This window comes from Sciurus vulgaris, assembly GCF_902686455.1.
Source record: "Sciurus vulgaris genome assembly, chromosome: X".
NCBI classification, from domain to species: Eukaryota; Metazoa; Chordata; class Mammalia; order Rodentia; family Sciuridae; genus Sciurus; species Sciurus vulgaris.
This window is the reverse complement of record NC_136471.1, coordinates 2,804,055-2,830,660: the sequence shown is the minus strand read 5'-3', so window position 1 is coordinate 2,830,660 and position 26,606 is coordinate 2,804,055. Positions and strand designations below refer to the sequence as shown.

The window sequence follows — 26,606 nt, the reverse complement described above, 5'->3', positions numbered from 1 at the left end:
AAGGACTCAGGGAGTCACCAGGGGTACCACATAGGGTCACACAGGCTGTGTCTTCTACAACCTGAGAGTCCAGGAGCTGCCTGTTCACAATTTTTGCAGTATCCCTACTTCTCCCAAATACAAAATACAACTCAATGTGGTTAAATAAAACATATAAAATACAGAAATAAGAGAAATGGATTCTAGTGTTCTATAAAATGGTAGGTTGATGATAGTTAACAGCAATAAAGTGAATAACTTAGAGGAAGAAAGGTTTATTTTTAGCTCATAGTTTCAGAGGTCCAGTCCATGGTCAGTTGACTCCAAGGCAGAAACATCATGCAAATGGGAAGCAGATACAGAAAGAGAGAGAGAGAGAGAGAGAGAGAGAGAAGCCAGGGACAAGATATAATCCCCAAGGGCATGCTTCTAGTGATCTACTTCCTCCAACCATGCTCACCTGACTATAATTACCATCCATCAACCCATTCAATTTATCAATTCATCAAATGGATTAATCCACCGATGATGCCGATGATGTTACAGTCCTCACTTTCGAATCCTTCCACCTCTGAACCTTGCTACATTGAGCTTTTAGGGGGCCATTCCAGATCTAAACCCTAACACTGTGTATTTCAAAATAGCTAGAAGAGGGGATTTTGGTTGGACCAAATACGAAGAAATTATAAATATTTGAATTATTTGATATTTTAATGACTCTGATTTGATCACTACATAATGCATACATGTATGGAAATGTCACATTATGCCCTATAATATATACAATTATGGTGTGTCAATTAAAATAGAATATAATTGGCCCAATCTTAACAGTACAAAAAACAATGAAGAAGTCTATACACCATTTGTGCACAAAAACCCATTCCGTCAGAACCGTTTCTTCTTCCCATGTTTATCCCCTTCTGTTTCACTGAGCTTTTGAGAAGGTTCTTTTTGTAAATATCTGTCTGGCTTGCCTGAATTCAGGGAAACAATTAACAAATATGTTCATTCCACAATTAGACCAGGAGAGCTGACGCCCCCTGGTGGCCAGATGTGATAGTGACCAAGCCCTTCCTGATGGAGATACTGAGAAATCTGACAAAATTGAAGGAATAAGGGAGCTGGGCTGGTCGCCATGCCTTTAATTCCAGCTACTCCAAAGGCTGACATAGGAAGATCACAAATTCAAGGCCAGCCTCAACAATTTAGCGAGACCCTCATCAACTTAGCAAGGTCTTGTCTTAAAACAAAAAATAAAAAATGGTTACCAGAGAGAAGAGAGAGGAAAGACCCCAGAGTTAGGACATACAAAGCTAGTACATTGGAATGGATAGGGATTCCTTTCTGTCTGGATTACTCCATAAACAAGTAGGTATTATTATCACCACCCATATTTCAGATGAGAGGGGTGAGGTTTGATGTTTTTGACACATGCCTAGGTAGCTGGTGATGAATCTTCAATCTCAAACTTCAGGCTTGTAGTCAAATGTGCTTTCAGCGCACTATCCTACAGCCTGTCCCTTGAAGTAGAACCCTAAGGTTAGTAGAACATTCTCCTTGCCCCTTCCCTTCCATAGTAAGAGAGGGACATATGCCAGTAGATGCTAAAGCAATTAAAGGGCAGGTTCCTGTAGGCTTGTGGGTGAGGTGGGGAACTGTGACCTACAAGAACTGTGAATACCCAGCAAAAGTGAAGAGAAAATATGGACATTCAGAATCAAAAATCCTGGCAGCACCCCAGGTGGGAGTATAGTTCAGGGGTAGACAGCTTGCCTAGCATGTGTGAGGCCCTGGGTTGTTCCATTCACAGCACACACACACACACACACACACACACACACACAATCCAGCATCCCTTCCTTTTGTGACACCTGGTGAAAATCGTTGATCACAAACTACCTGCTAAAATGAAGATAGGTTTCTGTCTTCACTATCAGACAGCATTCTGACAGCCTTGGACTTAGGTTTGCTTGCTCTCCCAGTGTCTCTAGGACAAAAGATTTTCTGTGAGGGTAGAGGAGTCCTTGAGGGAAATAATAATAGCCCTTTATTCAAATAACTACATAAAGGATTTTGAGGCAAACAGAAATTTTGATGCAACTTTCCATATAGGACAAAATTCCTTCCAACAGGAGACCATTCCTTCAGTCTTTGCATAAACAATTCTAGTAACAAGTAAGGACCTAATTCACTCAAACAATAGCCTATTGCTTTTTTAGAAAATATGTAACCATGCAGGAAATTTATTCCAGGTCAGCATTAGAAAGCCCCATGAGTGAGTGAGTACATATGGCCACAGAATTGTTCATTTTATGGACTTTTCCTTAGAAGCACAGTGAAAGTTGAAAGGATGGTAAGGATAAGGAAACTTTTGTACAAAGATTAGCTTTTGTTCTGCTTGATCTTAGAAAGTCACATATAAACACATTTCCCCAGCCTTAGAGCTCAAATGCAACTAACACTTCATACCCATGGAGACTACTCACCTCTTTTATGGCCCATGAGAAGAGGGACACATACGCATAGGACAATAGCCTCCCAGATATGGCAAGTTGAAAGAGCTCCTACGTCTCAGGGTTGCTCTATCCAGTATGCTTTTAGCAAATATATTTTATCAACTAGTAACAAAATGGATAGCATCTTTACAAAATAATCTTTCATGGAAAAATTGAGTAAAAGCATTCTCAAGTTCAAGATTTAACTCCCATCCCATATTCTCAACCTCTCCTGTTCTTGCCCTAAGTCAGGATTTCATTATAGCTGATTTGAGCACTAGCATGCCATTCTTGTCCCTAGTTTTCTGCACTTACACTAAAATGTGCCCAGGAGTAGATTTCAATTTATTTATCCTATATATTCATTGGAGTTTTGAATATGTGAATTCAAATTTTCAGCCATCATCATCTACATTTTTTGCTCCACTCCTTCGGGAACTTCAATTAAATGTGTCTGTTATCCTCCCTTTTTAATGCTTGCATGACATTTTTTTCTACAGGCAGAGCTCATGACAATTTCTTGTAATGCATCTTTTAATTCAATAATTTTCTTTTTAGTTGTGTTTAGCCTTCATTAAACCCAACCATTACATGCTCAATTTCCATCGTTAAAGTTTTTAGTTGTAGACCTTCTCAATTCTTTTTTTAATTTTGCTGTATCATATTTTTATGCTTTTCTGTTCCCTGCAGATATTTTCAAGGTTATGATTTATGTTTTGGAACATAGTAAATCGCAGTTTTGTAGTCTATGCCACACAGTTATGATCTCTGAAGTCATTGTAGATTTGTTTTTGTTGTCTTCTTTTTTTCTCTTATGTGTGGAGTTGTCTTTGACCGTGTGCTGTCATATTATTGAAAAATCATTTGTACAAATTATTCTAGGCCCAAGATGATAGCACCGTCCTACAGAGAGCTTGTTCACTTGGGATATTTTCAGATGTCTGGGAATTCAATATGTCCAAGGACACTTTACTCCACAACAAGGACATTGGGTTCCTCAGACTATACAACAAGGTCACATAAGAGTTGGTTACTTCTAGGACATCAGAAGAGGTAATGGTTCAGGGTCTCAGCCGTAAATGGCAGAAAACCTTGAGTTTTGAGTTTCGTCCCCATTGCCTGTGATTCCACAAAAAAACACAGCTCAGTTTCACAACTCTTTCTTCTGGATTCAATAAATGCCTGCAGGTGCCACTATGATTGTGTCATTCCCTTGCACAAATCCTTCAAAAGCTTGCTGCTTAAATAAAAGTCAAATTCCTTATTTTGGACAATGAGGTCCCAAACTCTTTCTTGCCTCATTGCATACTGATTGTGTGGTGCTCTCTAGGCCACATACTGCCTAATCCCTCATCTCTTACTTCTCTCACTTCTCGTACTACTGAACTGAAGCCAAACTAGGACCTTCACTGTTGTGTGACAGAGCCGGATCTGAACACAGAGGGACTAACTTCCAGGTCAATGCTCTTTCCCCTACACCATGATTCCATATTCAATCCAAATATTTATGGATAGTTTTGTAAATGAGCTAGATAAAAGTTCAACAAGTACAAATGATAGAAGCATTTATATATTTCTTGTTGCATTTTGGGCTATTTTTGTCTTGTGAGTGAGGAAATTTTCCGAAAGCATTACCTCTAGAGAGAGAGAAATAGGGGAGGGTCCTGTGGCATTGCGGTTCATCATCATCATCAACTTTTTGGCAATCTCCATAGTCACAGGACACCTAGGAACAAAACTTTGGGCTTCAAGCCTGTTTTCCCTAACAAATTAGGGACCAACAGAACCAACTGCCTGCAGAATTGGACTTCTTAGTGCTGGGAACACTCCACATCCAAACAAATCTACTCCCACCTGCTGGTAGTTGCCTGAACTTCCAGTAGAAACTGACTTCGCTGAAAACATACTGCTGGGGAAACAGGGTTCCAGAAATAGGGTTTCTAGTTTGTGCCTCTGCCAATATGTGAACTTGGGCCAACCCCTTTTCCTTTTCTGGGCCTCAGTTTCCCCATATTACAATCCAGGTAGTTGGACAAAATGACCTGGAATGCTCCTACTTTTTTTTAAAGCAAACATTGTCTCTACAAGAACATCTGGATGACCAGGGGTAATGGAGTCAGGACTAATAGTAATAGGGGTGGGCTTGATTTCCTCTTATATGTGATCATCAATGACATATGGGTCACAACATCCTTTTTATTCTTCTGTGTCCAAGCAGGAAAAAAAAGCATTTGCTGCAATGGTAGGGGAAGAAGGGAGAAGGAAAAGGAAGGTGTGAGGATACTCTGCTCTTAAAAGAAGGCAGAGAACTATGAGACACTTTTTCTAGGTTTGATTCTAAATTGTTTTTTAAGAGGGGAAGTAAAGAGTTAAACCCTTCGCAAACTTGGTAAGTGAGGCTTTGCTGGGCACAATTTCAACTCATGTCATGACGACTGAGGGACAGTAGAAGGGAGGGAGTGTTGCTGTGTGAATGTTCCTAGGTAACCAAGAATGAACTCAAAATCCATTTTGATTGCAACCTTTCCTACTGGTGTGGTGTGGGGTGCAGTGCAGGTGGACGTGAGTGATCTCTGTTGACCACCCATCTGGCCTACAGGCTCTTGTGAGACTTCTTTCCGAACTCACTTCGTCGTGGACCCAAGATGGGAAGGACAGGGGGTATTGAGTGAAGGCACTCTGTGTCCTCTGAGATCTTTCTGTTCCACAGGGCAGTTTTCCAGGTAGCAGAAAGAAGAGTCCTCCAGTAAAAATGCCAGGTTTTTGCATAGGATGGGGCCAAAATGCAGGGGAGTTAGTGTGGTCTGGTCTCCATCCTCAAAACTTATCTTGTGCCTTCTTTTCCCCTTCTATGCAACCCCCAGCGATGGCGCAGATGCACGTCTCAGGGAGACCCCGACTGGTGAACTCTTCCAGTTCCCTGAGAACCCAAACTTAACATAGGGAGCACTCTGGGAAATTTGAGTTCTCAAGCAACCCCTGAGCTTCTGGGGACCAATTTTCATCCTGGAAAAGGGGCATGCCTGCTATAATCAGAGTCCTGTCATAAGACCCCTTGGTGATCCCATTCAATCCACCCAGAGGAGAGGCATCCGGGGTTACTGGAGGCTCACTAGTCCAGGAATGACCTGCAATCGGGTGCCCTCCTGATCCCCAAAGATGTCCAGGTCTTTCAGAATGCAGATTCAGCCATAGCAGACAAATTGTCACACTCACACTCCCTTCACCACAAAATACAAACTCTTAGGCACAAGACCTTCCCAGAGAAATACACGTTTTGCCCTTTAGCACCAGGTGCCCAGGCGTGGACCACCGCCCATCACTCCAGGAGCTGGTCTCTCCTCCTGGTCCCCTGACCGGGCCCCGCCCCTGTCTGTGTCTGGAGCTGGCCCCGGGGACGACTGCAGAGGCCTGAAGGGGCGGGGGGCCTGGCGGCGCGCAGGCTGCGGGCGGAGGCAGGAGCGCGCGCCTTTTTGTGCGGCTCCTGGCACCTGCCGGATTGGCTCTGCCGGTGCTGCCGTCGGAGTGGGCGGAGCTAGCCGCGCCGCGCTGGGTGCCCAGTCGCAGCCCCGAGCGGCCGCGGACGGAGCGCACCTCGCAGCAGCCAGGCGCGCCCTGGGAGCGCTGAGTCTGGGAGAGCTGCTGGGTGGCTGCTCCTCCGAGGCTCCGGGCTCCCGGCTCCAGACCGACTCCTGCGCTCCCTGCTCCCTGTGCCCTCCAGCTCTCTCCTTAGAGGGGACTCTGCGGAGGAGCCAGCGATACCGCTCCGCTTCACCCCATACTAACCCGCTCCCTGCCCCAGGCCCGTTCCTTTCCCCAGCTGTCCGCGGCAGTTCCCCGCGCCCTCCGGACCCCAGAGAGCTGCAGCCATGGGCATCCGAGGCATGCTGCGAGCCGCTGCGCTCCTGCTGCTCATCAGAACCTGGCTCGCAGAGAGCTATGACCCCAGTCCCACCCCAAAATTCCACTTCGAGTTCTCCTCCACCATGCCCGAAGTCGTCCTGGACCTCTTCAACTGGTAAGTGAGCGACGCCGGGCTGGGCACCGCGGGGACAGGAGAGTACAGAGGGCCCTGGGCCTCTTGGACGGAGTGGGCTGCAGGGATAGGACTTTGACCCGTGCTGGCCAAAGCCTAGCATGTGCACCTTGCCTGCCCGCCCCTGGTGGGAGTCGGGTGGGAGTAGGGACTGCCAGTTGAGATGGAGTCCACCTGTTACCGCGGAGCCTGACTGCTCCCCGGGTGTGCCCAAATGGCAGCCTGAGGCGTGCGGGGAGGGGGAGGGTATCCTCACCCCAGGGTCTGACCAACCATCCCCAAGGACTAAAGTCCGGGGCAGCTTTACTGGGTCACGTTCTCTGGCACCTGTGGAACTGGGGTGTACAGGGTTACGTGAAATTTACAAAACAGACAGGAGAGACACCTGTTTGAGTCCGGTGACAAGCGCAGGCGTGTGCGCGTGCATGTGTGTGTTGAGGGGTGAGAGGCTCTTTCCAATGCGGCAGATAGAAATTATTAAGTGGCCCTCATTTTAGCCCACATACTGCCATTGATGACTGTTTTATAATGGTATAACCCTGTGACCTATGAAAACATTTGAAGATTGAGGTATTTCTCTGTGTTTGATTTGAAGTTTGTTTGGATCTATGGGTATCTGAAGAGATGTTAAACAGTCAACCCTTACACGTAGATCACACAGAACTGTGGATTTGTGGTGGACACAGATCCTGAGTGTTGGCACATGGGGAATGTGTGGTCAGAAACAGGCGGGAATGCATTGCTTTAATTTGAGAATAATTTATGTGTACACTTTGGAATGTTGCAAAATGGAATTTTATGCTTGAGGAAGATCAGGAATAATTTTTAAATGGAAGACCAAAAATGAACATATATTCAGATGTCAGGGTGGGGGGGTTCTGGGCAAGGTTCCAGCAGACAGCCCTGCAGTGCCCTCAACTCAACATACCAGACTGCGCCAGTGAGCACACATGCACACACACACGCACGCACACAGAGATTTGCAGGGGCAATGCGTCAAAGAGTTACAGTGATGCCCAAGGCCTGTTTTCATTCACAAGCCCTCTTGGGGATAAGAGCCCTGCTGAAGGTCTAGGTGAATTTGGCAAGCATATCAGACACTGCAAAACCGAGCTGGGTCCACTTGCATGTGCTCACCCAAAACACCTCCAGGATGGAAGCACATGCCTAGTGAGAGATACCTGTTTCCAGAATGGATCTTTTCGAGGACAGCTCTGAACCTCAAGAATCTGAAGTGGTTTGGTTCAATGAGGGTCATAAATCTCTGCTACATGAACAAGGCTCTCTCTTTCTGCATCTTATGCCATATGCCAGGTCTTAAACACAGGTGTACAAAAACAGGGTTGACATAAACATGACCCAAAAAATGCCAGTGTACATATGAGAAATGTGACTTTGAGCTAGACAACGTTGGCTGAGCTCAGGGGGGCACTAAGAGTGGGAGATGGTGTTTCCTGGGGCAATCAGGTACCCCTGGAAGGGGGAACCCCACCAGTCTGGAAAGCAGCATCCAGGCTGATCTCAAGGTGGGGATTCTTAGGGTGTTGCAGTAATACAGTTTTCTGAAGGCCCCACTTGCCCACTCTCCTCCTCTGGCATCCCCTCCTCCCCCACATTCTAGTCTTGCCTAGTAACAGGGATCCAGTACTCCCACCCCACCCTCTAGATTAAAGCTGAAAAGGGGGAGGGGGAGGGGAAAAGAGGAGTCTGCGTCACTGCTGTGCTTTTGGCTGACTCACTGCGGGGAGGAGGGGAGGGGAGGGAGAACATACACGTATGACTGGACATGTCTGCATATGTACAGGAGCAGGGAAGGCCCTGGCAAGGCAACCACGAGTCAACCAGCATTTACTGATGACTTCTCTGTTTCAGCAAAAATTGTGCAAATGAAGCTGTGGTTCATAAGATTTTGGACAGGGTGCTGTCGAAATACGATGTCCGACTGAGACCAAATTTTGGAGGTAAGCATTTATGAACACTAGAGGCTTTTGTGTTAGGTGGAATAGGACTGAGACACGGCCAGCCAGCCCCACCCTGGACACTAATCCCAGTCTCTACTCCTCTGCCCCCCCAGTCAGTTTCCTGAGCCTGCAGAGACCAGGAAGAGAGCACTCTCAGCCCCCAAACCCAGGCCTTCTGCTCTTGTCCTGGAATTTCTCCCACTTCCCTGCCTTCCTATGCAGGAGGCCTTCTGCCCTCCCCTTACTCTCTTACAATGGTGTGGCTAAAGCAAGACTACAGAAATGGCCATGTAGGATGAAGTGCCCTGTGCTGCTCCAGCTAGAGTTTTCTGCTCTGTTGCAGGGGGGACTCATTCTTCTATTGGAGCACATTCTTTGCACCTTGGCCACTCTATCCATTCAGCTAGTACAAAGTTGAGAGCAGTCATCTCTTCTTCCTCTAGTTTGCCTAGCCCACCTAGGCCTGGGGCAAATGCACCTGGAGTTACCCTTCCCTAAGCCTTTAGCTCCCACCAAGTTCCATTCACTTAACACACTGCACTCTGTGATCTGTCTAAAATCCATCCTGGTCACTCAAGAATTTGTGAATGGCTTTATCTAACTGTCAAATAAAACCCAAACTCTTCAGCCTCTCAGATCTCTAGAGCAGAGATGAGAAATGATATTGAAACCACACACAACCCTCCAGGAGGTCCATACTCAGTTTCTTGTGACAGACAAACTATCCTGACCCCACACAACAGAAGTATCTATCATACTCTGGGCTAGGGGTCACCCAGAAGCCCTATACCAAGGACAGACAAAAGGAAGGGCATATCAAATAGGAGTTAATCACTTTCCAGGTCAAAGGAAACAGAAAGAGCTAAAAAGCAGAGAGACTAAGCCAAAAAAGCACCCAACTTGATGCAGGAAAATACTCTAAAGGGTTAACACTGCTAATACTCTAAAGGGTTCACATTTGTGCATATGAATGGAGGGCTTCTGAAGACCACCCATATAGCTTGCAGCTGGTGCTTCTCCTTTGTTCTCTCCCTGGTGTGAGGGCAGAAGGTACCCGACCAAGGGATCCAAGGTGACTGTGCCCTGGGAAGCTGGGGTACAGAGGGGAGAAGGCACACTCTTTCAATAACCTTACAACTCAGGGCAGCAACACCCTTCTGTGTGTTCCACTAGGAATCCAGGTGCCAGAGTGCAACCAGCACCCGCACCTATGGCCATTGGTAGGTGACAAGACAGTGGCACTTCCCTTTTCTCCTTGCCTCCTTCTCATATTTCTCAGTAAAAGCTGACCAAGAGCCACAGGAGTTCACCAGGCCTAGTCTGCATGTGTTTCAGGGCCAGGTTGCCCTCTCTGCAGGCATCCAGGGCCAAGGGGAGGGAACAGGGCCAGCAGTGGATCTCTGGGGATTGTCAGGCATGCTTGGTCCACTATATCTGAGGCCCCTCTCCACCCCCTTCAAATGGAAGGGTTACATTAAGCTTTGTGGGCATGCAGACCTGGAGTGTCTGATAAAAGATGGGTCCTTGGCTAAACAACAGATGAAGGCAGGAGGGCAGGGATGACTGGGGATCTTCTAGCGTTTAGACAGAAAGGGGCACTACAGGCTCTAAGCTGGTAGGTGGGGGGCAGTGGATGAGAAAGCTAGCTGGGCTAGGGCTTTCAAGATTTGGGGTCCCCAGAACTCCCAGTTCAGCCTCCCACTAGACACAATCAAATCCCCCTCTATGTGTGTGATGACTTAATCTCCCTTCCCACATGCACTCATGCTTGCTCTCGCATACATTCTCTCCCTCTCTCTCTCTCTCTCTCTCATACACACACGTGCTCACACAAGAGCCTCACCTAATTTTGGTCCAGGTCAAACAGGAGCCTTATGACTTCCTTTCAGGGGAGTGGTAAGAAGAGGAAGAAGAGGAAAATGAAGAGGAGGAGGATAGTAACAGGGATTAGGGCTGAGGCCATTACCTTAGAGATGGCATTGAGACTCCTTATTGGGATGGTTCTCATTCCTCTCCATTATGCTTTTAAGAATGTGGGATAGCCTAGCTAAGCTCTTATCTTGCCTAGCACATAAGATGGCCCAATTATGGATAAATCAGAAAAATGTCCCCTTCCTCTGGGTTGCATCTCTGTACTAGAGAGCATAGTATGGTGAAGGGAGTGTGAACCTGCCCCTTCAGCTGGGAGCCCTCAAACAGGTTTCTGCTCTGGCCCTTTAGGTCCCAGCATTCTACCACAAGGGAGGGGATTGTCTGAGTGATGTGGAACTGTCTAGAGAATGTCTGGCACTGGAGAAAGGAGCCTGCCTAACACAGCTTCCATCCTCTGAAGGCATGCAGAGGGCCTGAAAGGCAGCAATCAATAACTGTATTTCTAGAAACCCCTGTCAGCACACAGCACTTTCCTGGGGCTTGTTCACAATAGCCCTGAATGCTGGAGTCTGGGCTGTGCCCTAACAGAGGCCCATTTACTTCTCAGCTGCCATTCATATGCACTTTGCTCTTTGAAGCACCAGGCTTGGAATAACACATTTCCCTCTTTGCAGCTCAGCTTCTGGACAGTCAGCCTGCAGTGAAAGCAGCAGGCTGAATCGCAAGCATCATGTGTGTTTCCCTGGCAGCAGTGTGATGTCATACACAGAAAATAATGGCCTTGCTGTAGGGCTGGTGTAGACAGCTTTGAGCCCATTAGGGTATAATAAAAATGTATCTCTTTCAATGGTGTCTGACAGTTTACTACATGTTTTCATATCCATGATCATATTTGAGTATTTCCAGTGGACATTGCTAACACCCAGGCCTGAAAACAAACTAGGAGGAGGACACACACTGACAGTAATTCACACAGTCACACTTGTACATTAACACACACAACAACCTTCACACACTCACACAAAAATGAACAGTCATGAATTCACTCACGTACATAGAAACATAGAAACACCCACAGAAGCAGGAGCATACACTCACTTATACTCACATGTTAACACAAAAACATGCCCATGTATGCATACATACACACATGAAACTACATATTCACTTATATACAAACAAGATTACACAAGTTCACACACATGAATGTGCATGCTAATATATAGAAACATGTTCATATGTACCCATGATCAGACATAAACATGCCCACATGCACAAGCATACAAATTCACTCACACATGAACACATTAACATGTACAAACTAAAATTCAATCACACAAAGACACAAACATTAACACACACATGCTGACACATTCAAACACAAACATATGCATATTTGCTCATAGACATTAATGAAGAATAACACCTATACACATATACAAATATATTCCAAATTCAGTGAAACATGAATAGACACATTTGCTAACTGACAAATATGCTCACTTATAAGAACATGCTTACAAATTTATACACATGAACACCATAACACATTCACTCACAAGCACACCACATACCTAAACACTCTAGCAAATCTCATACACACTAACACTCTCACACACAAACATGCCCACATATACACACATAGACATGTTCACACACTCACAAATACACCCACATCCGGGACCATACTAATATGCACACACAGGAAGGCACACACATTAACACACATATACAAATAGATCCACATGCACAAATGGACATGCGGGCATGCATGTTAAGATCCTTACAGACAGGCTCTTACATTCACTTGCATGAGCATCTTACCATATTCATCCATAAACAGGGACACATCATAGAGCACATCAATGGGCTTACATGCGTTCATATCAACACAGCCAGTTCACACACATGAACATGCTCATGCATTCATTTGCACGCACACATGCTCACAAACACTAACAGTGAATACACCTATTCACTCCACCACACATGTGCTCTGATACAAGCACATGCTCACACATTCACTGGCTTACAAACATACTCATGCACACAGACATGCTCACATATTCCGTGCCATAAAAATGCAAACACTCACACACATGCCCACACATTCATTCATACACAAATATGCTCCCATTCCTACATTTCCTCCCACAAATCAACATGTTTACATACTTACATGTGTTTACACATTTACTCCTACACAACCTATGGAAGCACATAAACATGCTCACACATTCACTCTTATGCAGACATGCTCACACACTAACACACACCCTGTACACAAATATACTCACAAATTCACTTATGCTCACATACAGCCAGAAATCCTGGCTCTTGTTTTTGTGATTATTGACTTACAGTTTTTATCAGAAAACATTTAGAAAATGATTACTCCATTTCCATGACCCCTTCCTTCCAGCTTATCATGAACCAGGCTTTGCTCTTATTGCTTGATGTGCATTAACTATGAGATTATTGGTATGATTGCCCCCATTTTACCCATGAGGAAACTAAGACTCAGAGAGGCTAGGTGACTTGCTCAAGGGCACACAGTTAACAAGCCTCAAAGCATATTCAAACCTGAGTCTGTGATCTTAACCTTTGTCCCAACCTTCATGTAATAGTGTCTTCCTGTACTGTAGGTGCCCCTGTGCCTGTGAAAATATCTATCTATGTCTCCAGCATTGAACAGATCTCAGAAATAAATATGGTAAGTGTCAGTTCCAGCCACTCACTGCACTGCAGACAGGGGACAAGGAGCAGGGACTTAAGCCCACTCTGGTCATTGAACAAGGTAGATTTGGGAAACTGCAGCCCCCTTGGATTAAAAATGAATCAGTTTAACTCTTGCATCATATCATATTCAAAACTTCAGTTCCAGAGGGATTATAGACATAAAAGTAAAGGCTTATGAAGCTTCTAAGAGATCATATAGGACACTGTCTTTGTGTCTTGGGGTAAAGATTTCTTTTTAAAGCACGAACCATAAAAATAAACAATGGTAATCCAATTATTAGTAAAATTCTCTGTAGCCAAAGCTGGAACTTTGGTTTACGAAACAAAACCACTGTAACCTGTGTGAAAAGGATAGTCTACTCTGACCAAGCACCATATTCAAAATACACACAAGTCCTATGGATTAATAAGAATATACTTAAAACCAATATAAGCATGTTCACTTGCTCTCCTGGATAATATTCCCATATGTGAACATACCAAGCATCTAACTGTGCAAAGGCACCATACACGCACATGATCTGTCTACTCACCATACACATACATGGCATGTATATCTGAAAATAAATTAAAAATAAATCAGTTTCAAAAAGGATCAGAAAATGTGAGCAGGAATTCCACGTTTTTAAAAGAAAATAGCTAGTAAACATGAAAAGGTGGTCAACACTGTTATTAATCAGTGAAGTGCACAATGAAAGCATAGTGGTTTCCAATGCTGCCAACAGTGGCATGTTGCTAATCTGGTGAGTAGACAGATCATGGGCATGTATGGTGCCTTTGCACAGTTATATGCTTGGTATGTTCACATATGGGAATATTATCCAGGAGAGCAAGTGAGCAAATTATAATTACACACATCAGCCTGAACATATCTCACAAATGAAATACTGAGAGAAATAAATAAATTACAAATACACATAGCATGACTCCATTTGTGTAAAATTCAAAAAATGGGTCAGCTAAGCATTATGTTTTCTAGGAATACATACATAAAAATTAAAACTCTAGGCCAAAGCAAGAAATTTTGCACAAATTCTAGATTAATGAGTACTGCTGGGCACTATGGGAAAGGTTTTCCAAAAGGGACACAATGTGCCTTGAAAGTTAGTAATGTTCTGGGTTTTTTAAAATATTTTTTAGTTGTCAATGGATCCTTTTTATTGTTTTATTTGTTTATATGCGGTGCTGAGGATCAAACCCAGTGCCTTACACATGCCAGTCAAGCACTGTACCACTGAGCCACAACTCCAGCCCCATAATATTCTGTTTTTCTAACCTAGATTTTAATTCCAGAAGCTTCATTCTATTATTCTTTCTTAATATGCATATGTTTCATGTTCTCATCTATATTCATCATGTTTCATGCACACAGAACACAAAGAGCTGGGCAACCTTGTTTTCAACTGGAATCTACCTTTCTTTCCCCAGGACTATACAATCACAATGATTTTTCATCAGACCTGGAAGGATTCTCGCTTAGCATACTATGAGACCAACCTGAACCTGACCCTGGACTATCGGATGCATGAAAAGTTGTGGGTCCCTGACTGCTACTTTGTGAATAGCAAGGATGCTTTTGTGCATGATGTAACTGTGGAAAATCGTGTATTTCAGCTTCACCCAGATGGAACAGTGCAGTATGGCATCCGGTGAGTGCCCGTAGAGGTGGCAGCAGGCTCCCTTATTCCTAATGTTTATCCCACAAACACATTCTAAAGAACACACACAGGAGCTCCTTGCTTTCCAAACCTGCCTGGCACTGCCTCTCCCCCAATTTCGAAGTTTCCTGCACACACCCTTGGCTGCACTGTACACAAAATGGTAATTGCTTCAAGGATTAATAGTGACTAGGCTGGACTAATGGGAGGGGCAGGATAAGGGGTGGGACGGAGCCTCCCAGCTGAGGTAGTAGAGAGTTTCTGTCATTATCCCCTTTCCTGCTGTCACTTCCCTGGCTCTTCCAAGGCCCCTGCTCAGATTCTTCTCATGGATGCACCACACAGCAACTTAAAACTCCTGGAAACTTGATTTACTATCAGCACTTCCCTGCCAGGCCCTCCCATCTGTTAGTCTCAACTATCCATTTCATATCCGCTGGCATTTTGCTAGTTCCTAGTAACACACAGGTGCACACCTCTGGCATGTGTGTGGGTGTGTCTAGAAGAGGGTTTGGGTTGCTGCTCACATCCTCACATCCATAGAGCACCCTGCATACCTGCCCTCCACAGCAGGTCTGCAGCCTCGGAAGCTTCTGTATAGCACGTGGTTTTCTCTAAGCAGTCTTGATGCTTCTTTAGCAAGCATAGTCTCCCTTGTCTCAAAGGCCCTTCCCATTCTGGTATCCTATGCTTTTCTGACATCTGTTCTTTGTTGCAGTGCCACAGATCTTCCAGTTTCTTTGTCCCACTCCATTTGTCTCTGTCTCTTCCCCTAGGTCAATCCTTGGGATAACTTCTGCAGTGTCCTCAGGAATGTTTGTTTGCCTGGGCTTGACTCGCTTTTTCCTTCCTTCTTGTTTTCCTTGGCAGACTCACCACCACAGCAGCCTGTTCCCTGGATCTGCACAAATTTCCTCTAGACAAGCAGGCCTGCAAGCTGGAGGTGGAGAGCTGTATGTATTTCCCCTGGGCACCCTTCTTCCCCCTGGCCTGAGGTAGTCAGAAAACCACAGGAAGAATTGACAGTGAGAGGGACAGCATATCTCCTTGACTCCCTCCTCCCCATTCTCTCTCCTAAATATGTAGATGGTCAATGGATAAATGATGGAAGGAAGAAAGGAAGGAAGGAGAGAGAAAAAGAGATAGATATGTAATAGATGATTGATAGGTAGCTGTATATACATGGCATCTAAGAACAGGTGACCTTTAGAGTTTATATAGTCCTATTGGGGAATTATGCAGGAGCTCATAGCATCTCTTTGTATACTTTTCCTTCCTGGAGAAGAAAATCCAAAGTGAGAATTCTTTTTCCAAGTACTCAGACTCCCTCACCCATGCACAAACTGAGCAAACCACAAACAATCCCCCAAGATTGCAAATTCCAAGCACACCATGGTTTTCACAGACTGCTCTGGCATGAAATCTGCCTCTTTCTGTTTTCTGAGACTGTTTCTCTCTGTTCCACAGATGGCTACACAGTCGAAGACGTTGTCTTATCCTGGGAAGACAATGAGAATGCCATCCACATGACTGAGGAGCTGCACATCCCCCAGTTTTCTTTCTTGGGAAGGACAATTACTAGCAAGGAGGTGTACTTTTACACAGGTGGATCTGACCTCTTCCTTCTACCCTGTTTTTAGGGCCCTTCACACCCCTATAAAATCCTGGGGACTTCTGCCTTTGGCCCCAATGCTGTCTGTTGCCTCCTTTCCATTTCCCTCATTCTGGACACATTCCAACCTGCCTTGATCAAGTCCTCATGACTTCAGGTAGAAAGGATTCATGTTCCTCTCAGGGCTATTCAGCCTCCATGTTTGCAGCTTATTTCACCCATTCCCAATCTTCAGCCAACATGGAGCAAGGAAGTAGGGGAGAGAGCACTTGCTGTGTCACATGGGCCTGATCACCAGGGTGTCTCCTTTCAGGTTCCTACATGCGGCTGATACTGAAGTTCCAGGTCCAGAGGGAAGTTGGCAGCTATCTTGTGCAGGTTTATTGGCCCACTGTCCTCACCACCATCCTCTCTTGGATATCATTTTGGATGAACTATGATTCCTCTGCAGCCAGGGTGACAATTGGTAGGTTCTATCACCATCCCAGGGAGAAACTTGGGTCATCTTTCTCAGAAAAACAATTGAAAGTAAGAAAGGAAACCATGTGTAGACAAGGAAACAGCCAGTTCCCAATGGAGAGACTGACATTGGAAATGGGTGAAAATAAGTAGACAAGTAATACATCTATACCAGAAATGTGTAATAAACATTTGATTAAGCAATATATCAAAACATTCTACTTAGCAGCAGAGGGTTTCCAGAGGAGTGCCCTTGACAAGTTTCTAGTGGAATGTGGAGATATAAGCTCTCAGAGTTCAGAGAAGGAAGTAACCCAGGTTTTGGTGGCTGGCATTAGCTCTACCACAAAGGTGCTTTTTGAAATAGATTTTAAGTCGACAGCCATACCATCCTGAATGTGCCCGATCTCATCTGAAGTAGGTTTTAAGGCACAGATGTAAGATTTGCCATTCCCCAAAAAGGAAATGACTGGATTTAAGGCAGATGGACCTTAAAAGTGCGTTAAATTGCAAGATGCCTGGAACAGGACCTGGGAAGGTGAGGAGAGCAGCTGAAGGGCAGCCTGGGAAGACTTGGGAAGACCTTGGGTTTCATGTTGATGCATGGGTAGCCATGAAAGGATTTTGAGCAAGGAGATTGGCTCCCTGGTTTGTCTTCACCATCCTTCGAACAGACTCCTCTGTCTCTTTCTTTAGAAGCACATTCTGGGCTAAATCTTTATATATGTACAATGTTTTAGGGTTCACAAAACTTCCCCAAATACTAAAGGAAGTCCTGAGTACTGGAAGGCCAATAGGGCAAGTTGAATCAAGGGGTATAAATCGCAGTGAAGCATATGCTGAGTTTAAAAATGGGGGAGAAGATACAAGGAGGACACATGGGCAAAGGCACTACCCCAAACATGGTCTTTGCTCCTGTCCTGTGGGGTATATGTCCAATGGCTTGCTAAAAACTTCAGAGAAGACTAAATCTGTGCTGTGCTGTTTATAGGCCTAACTTCAATCCTCGTCCTGACGACCATCGATTCACATCTTCGGGATAAACTCCCTCACATTTCCTGTATCAAGGCCATTGACATCTATATCCTTGTGTGCTTGTTCTTCGTATTCCTGTCCTTGCTGGAATATGTCTACATCAACTATCTTTTCTTCAGCCAAGGACCTCGACGCCATCGTAGGCGACACAGGAGACCCAGAAGAGTCCTTGCCCGCTACCACTACCAGGAAGTAGTGGTGGGAAACGTGCAGGTTTGACTTTTTGACTGACAATCGGCTTTCCCTGAGCACCTCTTGAGCCCAGGCTTAGTGCGTGACCCTTCCACGTTTCTTAGTTCCTTTAATCCTTACGCACATGTATACAATGCATATGTACAACACATACACCATACTGCCACCACAAATAACAAAGTAGGACTATTTATCATGACTCCTTTGTAGATGATCATTGTCCAACGGCACAAGGCAAGAAGTGGCAGAGCTAGATTTTTCCCGATCTTTGGGCTAAATTTGGTCCACTTTGCGTGTTTCTGGGGCAGGTGATGAAGCCAGAAGGGAAGGTGGGCACAGGCAGGCTGAAAGGAAGACAGATACCAGAGAGGCTAGCCTGCCTACTCCACCTACCTTGGCACTTCAGACTCCCAAGGCCATGCTGAGGTTTTTGCTTTGGGCAGTATGTTAATGTCCAGCAACTTCCCTCTTTAACAGGGAGCCCAGTTCTGTCTGCTTGAATGGCTACCATCCAGCACACAGCGCTCCTGAGGGAGCACGTGCCCCAGGGAGATACATACCGGTTCAGTCGCCGCCATGACCTTCCCTTGCATGCTAACAGCCTCTTGGTCCTGTTCCTCAGCCCCTTGAGCTCCAGAGACCCCAAGAGGAGATGACTCTTTCTACAGTAACATTGCAAGTGCTGATGAGGAAAGCCCCTTCCCTTCTCCCTCCCCTAGTACATATCCACCTAGGTGATATGAAACTGATGAGCCTATCCATTATCTCCTCAAAGGATGGCCTGATTAACGTGGAAGATGGATTCGGCTCTCTTCCCACCAGCCCAGCACAGGCCCCCCTGGCAAGCCCGGAAAGCCTCGGCTCTTTGGCGTCCACCTCAGAGCAGGCCCAGCTGGCCATCCCGGAAAGCCTCAGTCCACTTTCTTCCCTCTCAGGCCATGCCCAGTTGGCCACTGGAGAAAGCCTGAGTGATCTCCCCTCCACCTCCCAGCAGGCCCTTCATGGCTATGGTATTCACTTTAATGGCTTCCATAGTGATGACACTATTACTCCCACCAAAATCCGAAACCGTGCCGAGGCCCTTGACCATGCTGAGACCTATGACAACGAAGACTCTGAAGATGACCTGAGCTTGGATAAGAACCATGGCCATGGCCCCAGCCGGAAAGCCATGCAGTACCATGGCCAGAGGTGTGTGCAAGAAGGAAGCTGGGACCTTGATGAGATCCAGAGCTTACATGATGACATCAATGTCGAGAGCCGCTGCCTTGACCTTGAGGAGCAACGCAAGGATGATAATGACAGTATCTGGAGCCTTGATGATGAGGAGCTCATGGCCTGTGACCAAGAGAAGGACACTAGCTCAGAGTCTGAGGACAGTTGCCCACCAAGCCCTGGGTGCTCCTTCAATGAAGGGTTCTCTTTCCAGCTCTTTAACCCAGACCATGTCCCGAAGGTTGACAGGTGGTCCCGATTCCTCTTCCCTCTTTCCTTTGGCCTGTTCAATGTTGTTTACTGGCTGTATCATATCTACTAGTTCCCACTGTGCTGTGCTCCCTTCACAGTTATCTTGCTTTTGTTTTTCCCTTTTTTCTTTATTCATTTTATTTGGTGGTTCTTGGTTCAACACTTGTCTTTATCATCATGAGGTGGCAAATAGGGAAAGAACCCATTCCAGTGAGAAGGAAAGGACTTGAGGAGGAATGGGAGAAGAAAGGATGGATCTGAGTGTTACCCACCAACATTTATGGTGGCTTTTCTGTCCCTATGAGGTGTCAAATTTTCTTTTTCATTTCCTTTTTTCTTCTTTGTTTTTCTGAGAGAAAGTAAAGCTGGGTTGGGCCAGGGTGTGCAGGGGAAGGACTAGCCACAGCTTGAAAGTACAGGTGACTGGCTATAAGGAAGTCGGGGAGCATTTGAAAGTGCCTTTTGCCCATGATTTGGTATTTTGTGTGATGTTGTAGCGTAGGATTAGGAAGAAAATGTGGGTGACAAGGGGTACAAAGGGAGATGGCAGGGGTAAGTGAGGAACCAGCAGAGGGTGAAGTCAGATTGGAGAGTGCATGGGTTAAGCTGGCCCCTTTGGAGGGATTAGAACTTCTCTTGCCTATATTTCTGCTTCAGAATGCTTAACCATGGGAACTCGATACTTCTGTCTAGTCAGCAGTTAGCAGTCATCTGTCAATCACTGAGTTGGACACTAGTCACAGTGTAATTGCTTGGTGAATAAGCACTGGGCGGAAAGTTCAGACTGGCTATTTAACCTCTGATCTAGAGTAGCAAATGAACAACTATTATGAATCTATATACTAATCCTTTATATTTGTCTAGTGCATGATAAGTGTCAACAAGCTCACTGACCCTTCACACTACTGGACCCTCACGGAAGTGCTGTGAGCAAGAGAAAGCAAAGCACCGTGTCCCCAGTGTTCCAAGAAAAATGTGGAATGTATGTGCCATGCTTGAGGACACTTGCTCTTCATACTTATGCTACTCTGAACTGAAGTATACCCCTTCTTTCCCTCCCCCTTGCAAAAGGGGGTACTCTAGCAGAGTCTGCTTACCTATCATGTTGCCAGCCTTGTTCTATATAGCACTGGAGCATCTCAGCAGGAAGAGGTTGCTAACCAGGCAATAAGAGAGAAGCCAGCAAGTGGAGAGTGTGGACCTTCAGACCCAGTATGTGCATGGACCAGCTTGATGAAGGCCATGAGGAAGTGAGCTTTGCCAAGCACTCAACCCATGTTCCCCCTTCCTCCCTAGGCAGCCTCTCCTGCCTCTCCTCACCCCTCCACCTACCCACCCTTTTAACCGTTCCTCTGTGTTGGTATTGCTGTGTGTCTGCTACTTGTGTTTATCTGATTTGAATGGGCATGAAAGAAAGTACACTTGAAAGGACATGCATTCTTGTTGGTGGCTTTTCTAGAACCACCAGAATTCCCATGGCCTGTACCTACATAAAGCCCTATTTGGATGGGCTGGTTAACTGTTTCTTTCCGATCCCCCTGTTCCAGAGAGCAGGTTCTCCTGGTTCCCATCCACTCCTTACTCCTCCCTCTCTGCATCTGTGCTGTGTTCTGTATTGAAGGCCCAGGGGAAATACAGGTAGTCCTAAGAAGTGGTAATGTAGTGCCTTGAGGTAGGTAGTACTCAATTTGTGGGATAAGTTGGGCACTGAGCATTTTGCTTGGTGCTGGAAGAGCATGGTTTAGGGAAAAGGAAGTTGTCACCAGAATATCTAAGATTGCCTATATTTGGACACCCCACACAGAGAGGTCCAGATTGAAGGGAGAACAGTACCCTCACGTGGCTATTGAAAAACTAGCTTCCTGGAGCTTAATCTTTGGTTGCTTGACTTGTATTCAGTCTCCAGGACCCTGGAGGGGATTTGAACCCTGTGGAGGGGAAGCAGTTCATTGGGGTGAAGTTACAAAGGGAAGTTAGAACAATGAGGAAAAATAAGAGGCAGCAATGCACAGGAAGGTTTCACAGCATAGAAGAATGGCAGAGAGGCCAGTTGTAAATACCCACATACTAGGTACGTTAGACCTTAAAGAATATCCTGCCCTAGTGTGCTGCAATGAGAGCAGTTGAACTCTACTGCTACTCGTACTCCGTGAAGTTAAATGTCAAGTTGAGGTGGAGATTTGGCAATGACACCGTTTCAGGAACTTGAACTTTCAGACTTTGCCATAGTTTTGATCCTTCTAATTGCCAGGAAAATTGTCCTGGAAATTGCCAGATCTCCCCTTGTCATGTTCTGTGTGTGGTCTGTCATTGGCGTCCTTATTGAGCCCCATCCTCAGCTACCCCTACCCCCTCCCCTGCTGTGCAGGTACACCCCTCCAGTTGGCTGCCAATGTCCCCTGCCAAACCTCCCCTACACCAAGTAGCTCTAGAAGTACAGATCATTTGGTTGGGTGCTCCCTGAGTTCAGCCAATCAAAGGGCCCTTGGTAATTTGGAGCTTGGGCAGAGGGAAGGGTCTTGCTGAGTCTGGGATGGAACACCCCCACTGCTCACTTTTACTTTCTCTCCCTCCCCTTGACTTTCCCCTTAGAATCCCTCCCTCAGGAAGGACGCCCCCTGTTTTTTCCAAAGTGTTGTTTTGTCGTGGGGATGTCTGACACGTTTCCTACCAAGATCTTGACCATTCCATCTGCCACTGTGGGGTGCCTTTGCAGAGGTAACAGACAAACTCTTGGGTCTTAGTGGAGCTTATTCAATCTTTTCTTCTAATTCTTATCATCTTGTTAATAGCAAGGCTGCAAAATCTTTGAATATTCAGAGCTGAGTTTTGCTGAGACTATGGACATTCCTAGTGAGGTTTGCACATTCTGTAAATACAACAGCTAACCCTTTGAGCTATTAACTACTGAATGCATCCACTAAGCTCTCCACCTGCATGATACCCTGCTGTGGTGATGTGCAGTAGCTTTGTAACTACTCAAAGCCCAGCATCAAAGGAAATTGTGACTTGTCCTACTGAAAGTACAGTGTGTGTTTGTTGTATAATTGTCCTGTGATCAATATGAGATCTATATTATCAGTGTTGGGTTTTCAGGGGGGAGGGAAGGGTGTTAAAGTATTTTCCTCAATACTTAAATTATGAAATACCCCCAAATGGTCAGGGTCACCTCTATGGACTCCATTTGTGTGAGAATTTGCACCCAGCATCTTGCCAGACTGCATCCCCAGGGTTGGTTGTCATCAGCAAGGCTGAAGGTGCCATAATTTAATGCAACCAGCTCTCCTGCCTGACACCAGGCAGACGGGGGATTTTGCTGAAGGCAGCCAAGTCAGTAACATTCTGGAAGTATGAACTACAGTAAAATCACACATACCAGGTCTTCAGACAATGAGAACCAAGAAAAGAGGAGGAGGAATAAGACTCAGGTGTCCTGAATGACCTGACCCACAAAAGGGCACAGAGCAGGAGAGCCTAATGAGATGACTGGGAGCCTTCTTTGTCCTAATTAATTGTATATTTTCACATGACCTTGACCAGTCCTGACCTTAAGAAAGTAAAAAAAAAAAAAAAAAAAAAAGAAATGTAAAATTGTACTTCTGAAAAATATAATGGAATGAAATTTTGTAAATAGCAAATAAAGGTCTACAAAGCAAATATCCTGATGGGCCATTGTGTTTCCTGTCTGTTGGATTAGGAGGTACTGCCCAAGACATCTGTCTAGGCCTGAAAACCTCTGCCTTCCACTGCTCCCCATGTCCTTCCTACAGCTTTGAATATACACTATCTCATACCCTAAAATATTTGAAGCCATAATTTTCAAGTGGAGGAGAGTTAGCAACATTACAGTTGATATAAATGACACCTTGGCACAAAGCACTTCTTAACCTTTAGAAACAAAAATATTTATACCAACAAACCATTGTGGTGCATAAAGGGACATTCTTGCTCGATTTTGTGGGGAAAAGTGGTCTTCATAAAGAACAAAATTGTTTTTAAAATTCTCCTTTGCAATGTGGTTATGCAGAGTAAAGAACCAGAGAGCCCTATGTGGGTGGGAAGAGGGCATGCTCAGGTATAACATGGTCACAGGGTCACATCCTGACATCCTACTGATGGTGCCAGGGGTACTTGTCATGGGCCATGTTCATCAGTGACTCTCCAAGCAACTTTTAAGGAAATCCTTATATTTGCAACAGGGACCCTAACCCACTGACCTTTTCTTTGGTTCTTTTGTGCCCAAAGCAGGCCTGTAGGGCTGTGCATACTCACCCTGAAGGGACTGCTCTGTTGGTCTGTCCACAGTTCCAAGGTGGAACCTATAGGATAGAAGAGTTTCTTGAGTAGCTCTTATCTGGGCTTCTAACTTTTCAGCAGTCTGTGGCAACATGCCTTTTTCTCCTGGTCCTCCCCATTGTCCCTCATGGGATTCAGGCTCCCAACTCTCCTTGTTCCTTAATGCTCAAGCCAAAGCCAAATTGCCTGTAAAGAACCTTGTTAGCACACAATGATGGTGGCATCCTTTGCTGGGTGAGTTTTTGTGATAGAGTCAGCTCCATGTGATCTTCCCGCAGATACCACCATGACTGTATGAGATGCTGGCAGCTATTCTGCTGCGTAAAGCTTCCCATGCCATCAGCGTCATAGGTACCGGGGGAGGAGGAAATGTACATGGGGGCATCACGTTTCCTAGCACCGTCAGATCATGCCATGAGCTGCCACATACTCTTTTGCGGCAAAGTTTTTGCCGAAAAGCCAGCCTCTGAAGGTGGCTCAGGACCTCAAATAGAGCTCATGGCCCCTGGGTGGGCCTGATACTACCAGCTTCTCTAACTCTCAGTATTAGGAAGCCCTTACCACAACTTCCAAGGCTTTCATCAAGGACTGTCTTGCCAGCCTCCCATCTCAACCTAACTTCTTTCAAGATCTGAAAGATCCTCCTGGGGACCACTTGATATTGTCATGGTGATGCTTTCTCAATTCAGGTCTCCCCCAAGTTCTCCTAACCAGAATCTCAAGGGTGAGAGAGGACAGAAATCAATAATGTATACTGTATACACATATGCTTGTTTTATTTCCTAATATATTTGAGAATGTTTCATACAATATGATTAAAAGTAATGGGAAATAAGAGACCTCTTTACCATGAGACTCTGAGTTTCTCTCTAGTGGGTCATCCAGTGGTCTTCACAGGGAGTCAAAGAATTTGAACATGAACTCTTCTGACAGCCACACTATGATTCGCTCCAACAGAATTCAGTCCTGCATTCTTGACTAGGATTCTCAATTTCTTTCTGTACATTTATCTCTCTTGCTCTTTACTGTTGTTTTTGTTTTAATGTCTGTCCACAAAGTAATAGAACAAAATTCTGGCTGCAAAAAGACTAAAAAGTGAAAGAGGAAAAAAAAAAAAAACTAAAGGAAATGTTACCTTCCAAGACCATTTTGTCAAGGAGGAATAAAGGAGCAGAAACATGTCAACTTCTTAGGAAGTTTCCCTTTAAAGTCACAGGGGAGAAGATGTTTAAATATTTGTTGACACCAGTAGATGGCAGACCCCAACCCCCATATCCTATTCTGTCTGGAATCCTCTGTGTGCCCTTGCATAAGATACTGTTCATCTGGGAGACTATTGCAGTTCTCTCATCTCCTGGACCCTGACCTTAGGCCAGGTGCACTGCTCAATGTTCTGCCCTTTACAAACTTTCCTTTGCCCCTTTTCCAAGACCACCCAAGTGTCTAAGATGCATACCATCCATTCTCAGCTTGTACCCACAGACTGAATGAGTCATCTATGAACATTTCTTCAGGAATCCCCCTACATGGCCATAGGTGTCGGGTGGGAAGGGCTACCAATGCCACTGTGATGAATGGTATGGAGGTGCCCTCTGGTCCTGCTCAGGCTGAAACAAGCTGGCACTATCATTCATGCTACTTTCAGTCACTGAATGGGCAAAAATGCAGATGAGGATGACAGCAACCACACCGCTGACAGCAACTTCTTTTACTGGAGATCTGAGAGTGGCAACTCAATGGCCACCACATATACACCCCTTTCTATTACTAATGGTGGTTATACGCTATAGCATAATTTCTTTACCCATCCTCACATTTCTCCATAATGGAATATGTGAATCATTGGTAAAGGAAGTGAGGCCCCCACCTTCCTCTTCAATGAATAGAAAGAACTCTGTCCAATCATACCATCATATGATGGCTAACTACATGGAAATGCCCTATTTAGTACTGGTTAATCAATCAAGAGATGTTAGGTGCAAGTGTAATGACAGTCCAAAAATCTCTCTTAACAAAAATATTTGTTTCTTTCTTACATCATGCATCCAATGCAGTTTATTAGAAGTGCTTCTGCTCATTGTAACCGCTCAGGGACAAGCTGAAAGAAGTTTCATCAACGTGTTCTTCTATAATCATTTTAGCAAGGGAAGGGGAACTAGGGGCTCTTGGATTAGTAACTAAATGCTGCAGTTGGAAAGGGCATATCTCACAAATACTGGCTAGAACTAATACATTAGCTAGAACTAATCACATAGCCCAACTCAACTATAATGAGCCAGGGCTTTCAATCTGCTGTGCACCAAGGAATTGACCACATATCATTGATGACGACCATGTATCATTTCCCTTGATCCCTGAAGAGGTGTTTGTTCCTTGTTCCTCTTTCCATGCAAGAAATAAGTACTTCTTGCACTCTACTTTTGCAGTAGTCCTCTCATCTTTAACCATGACACACAAGCCATCAACATTTGCTAAAGTTCCAACACATTGCTATTCACCAGTGACAGTGGCTGCAGTTCCTGAAGGAGGAATTTTTAGCCTCTGGAGGAAGTTGCTCCCTCCTATGGACAGTACTCCATTTCAACATTGTAGTCACTTTGGACCAATTTTCATCCCTATCTACAACAGTCTCCACTATCTGAAAGTCACATGTAAATGGCACATGGGTGTGGCTACTATATCTAGAAGGAATTTCAACCATTCATTTTGTTTATTCCTTATTTCAAGAAAAAAGTCCTACCATTTTCTATTTCAAATAGACTTTACCACCAAAATCCTAAAAGTCACAGGGATCAGGAGCTG

At 45.1% G+C, this 26,606-nt stretch overlaps 1 protein-coding gene across 2 annotated transcripts; it reads left to right on the top strand.

Annotated features, from left to right (window-relative positions):
* The first annotated feature begins 6,065 nt into the window (after positions 1 to 6,065).
* On the top strand, positions 6,066 to 19,852 carry GABRQ (gamma-aminobutyric acid type A receptor subunit theta). 2 transcript variants are annotated; one of them, XM_079124166.1, is made up of 9 exons: positions 6,066 to 6,495; positions 8,386 to 8,474; positions 12,992 to 13,059; positions 14,514 to 14,734; positions 15,614 to 15,696; positions 16,211 to 16,348; positions 16,669 to 16,821; positions 17,806 to 18,062; positions 18,817 to 19,852. In XM_079124166.1, the coding sequence occupies exons 1-9, from the start codon at positions 6,347 to 6,349 to the stop codon at positions 19,576 to 19,578; spliced, it is 1,920 nt and encodes a 639-aa protein (XP_078980292.1). In that variant the 5' UTR covers positions 6,066 to 6,346; the 3' UTR covers positions 19,579 to 19,852. The 2 variants fall into 2 exon arrangements, with proteins under 2 accessions (XP_078980292.1, XP_078980293.1); XM_079124167.1 differs by lacking the exon at positions 16,669 to 16,821.
* The last annotated feature ends 6,754 nt before the right edge of the window (positions 19,853 to 26,606 follow it).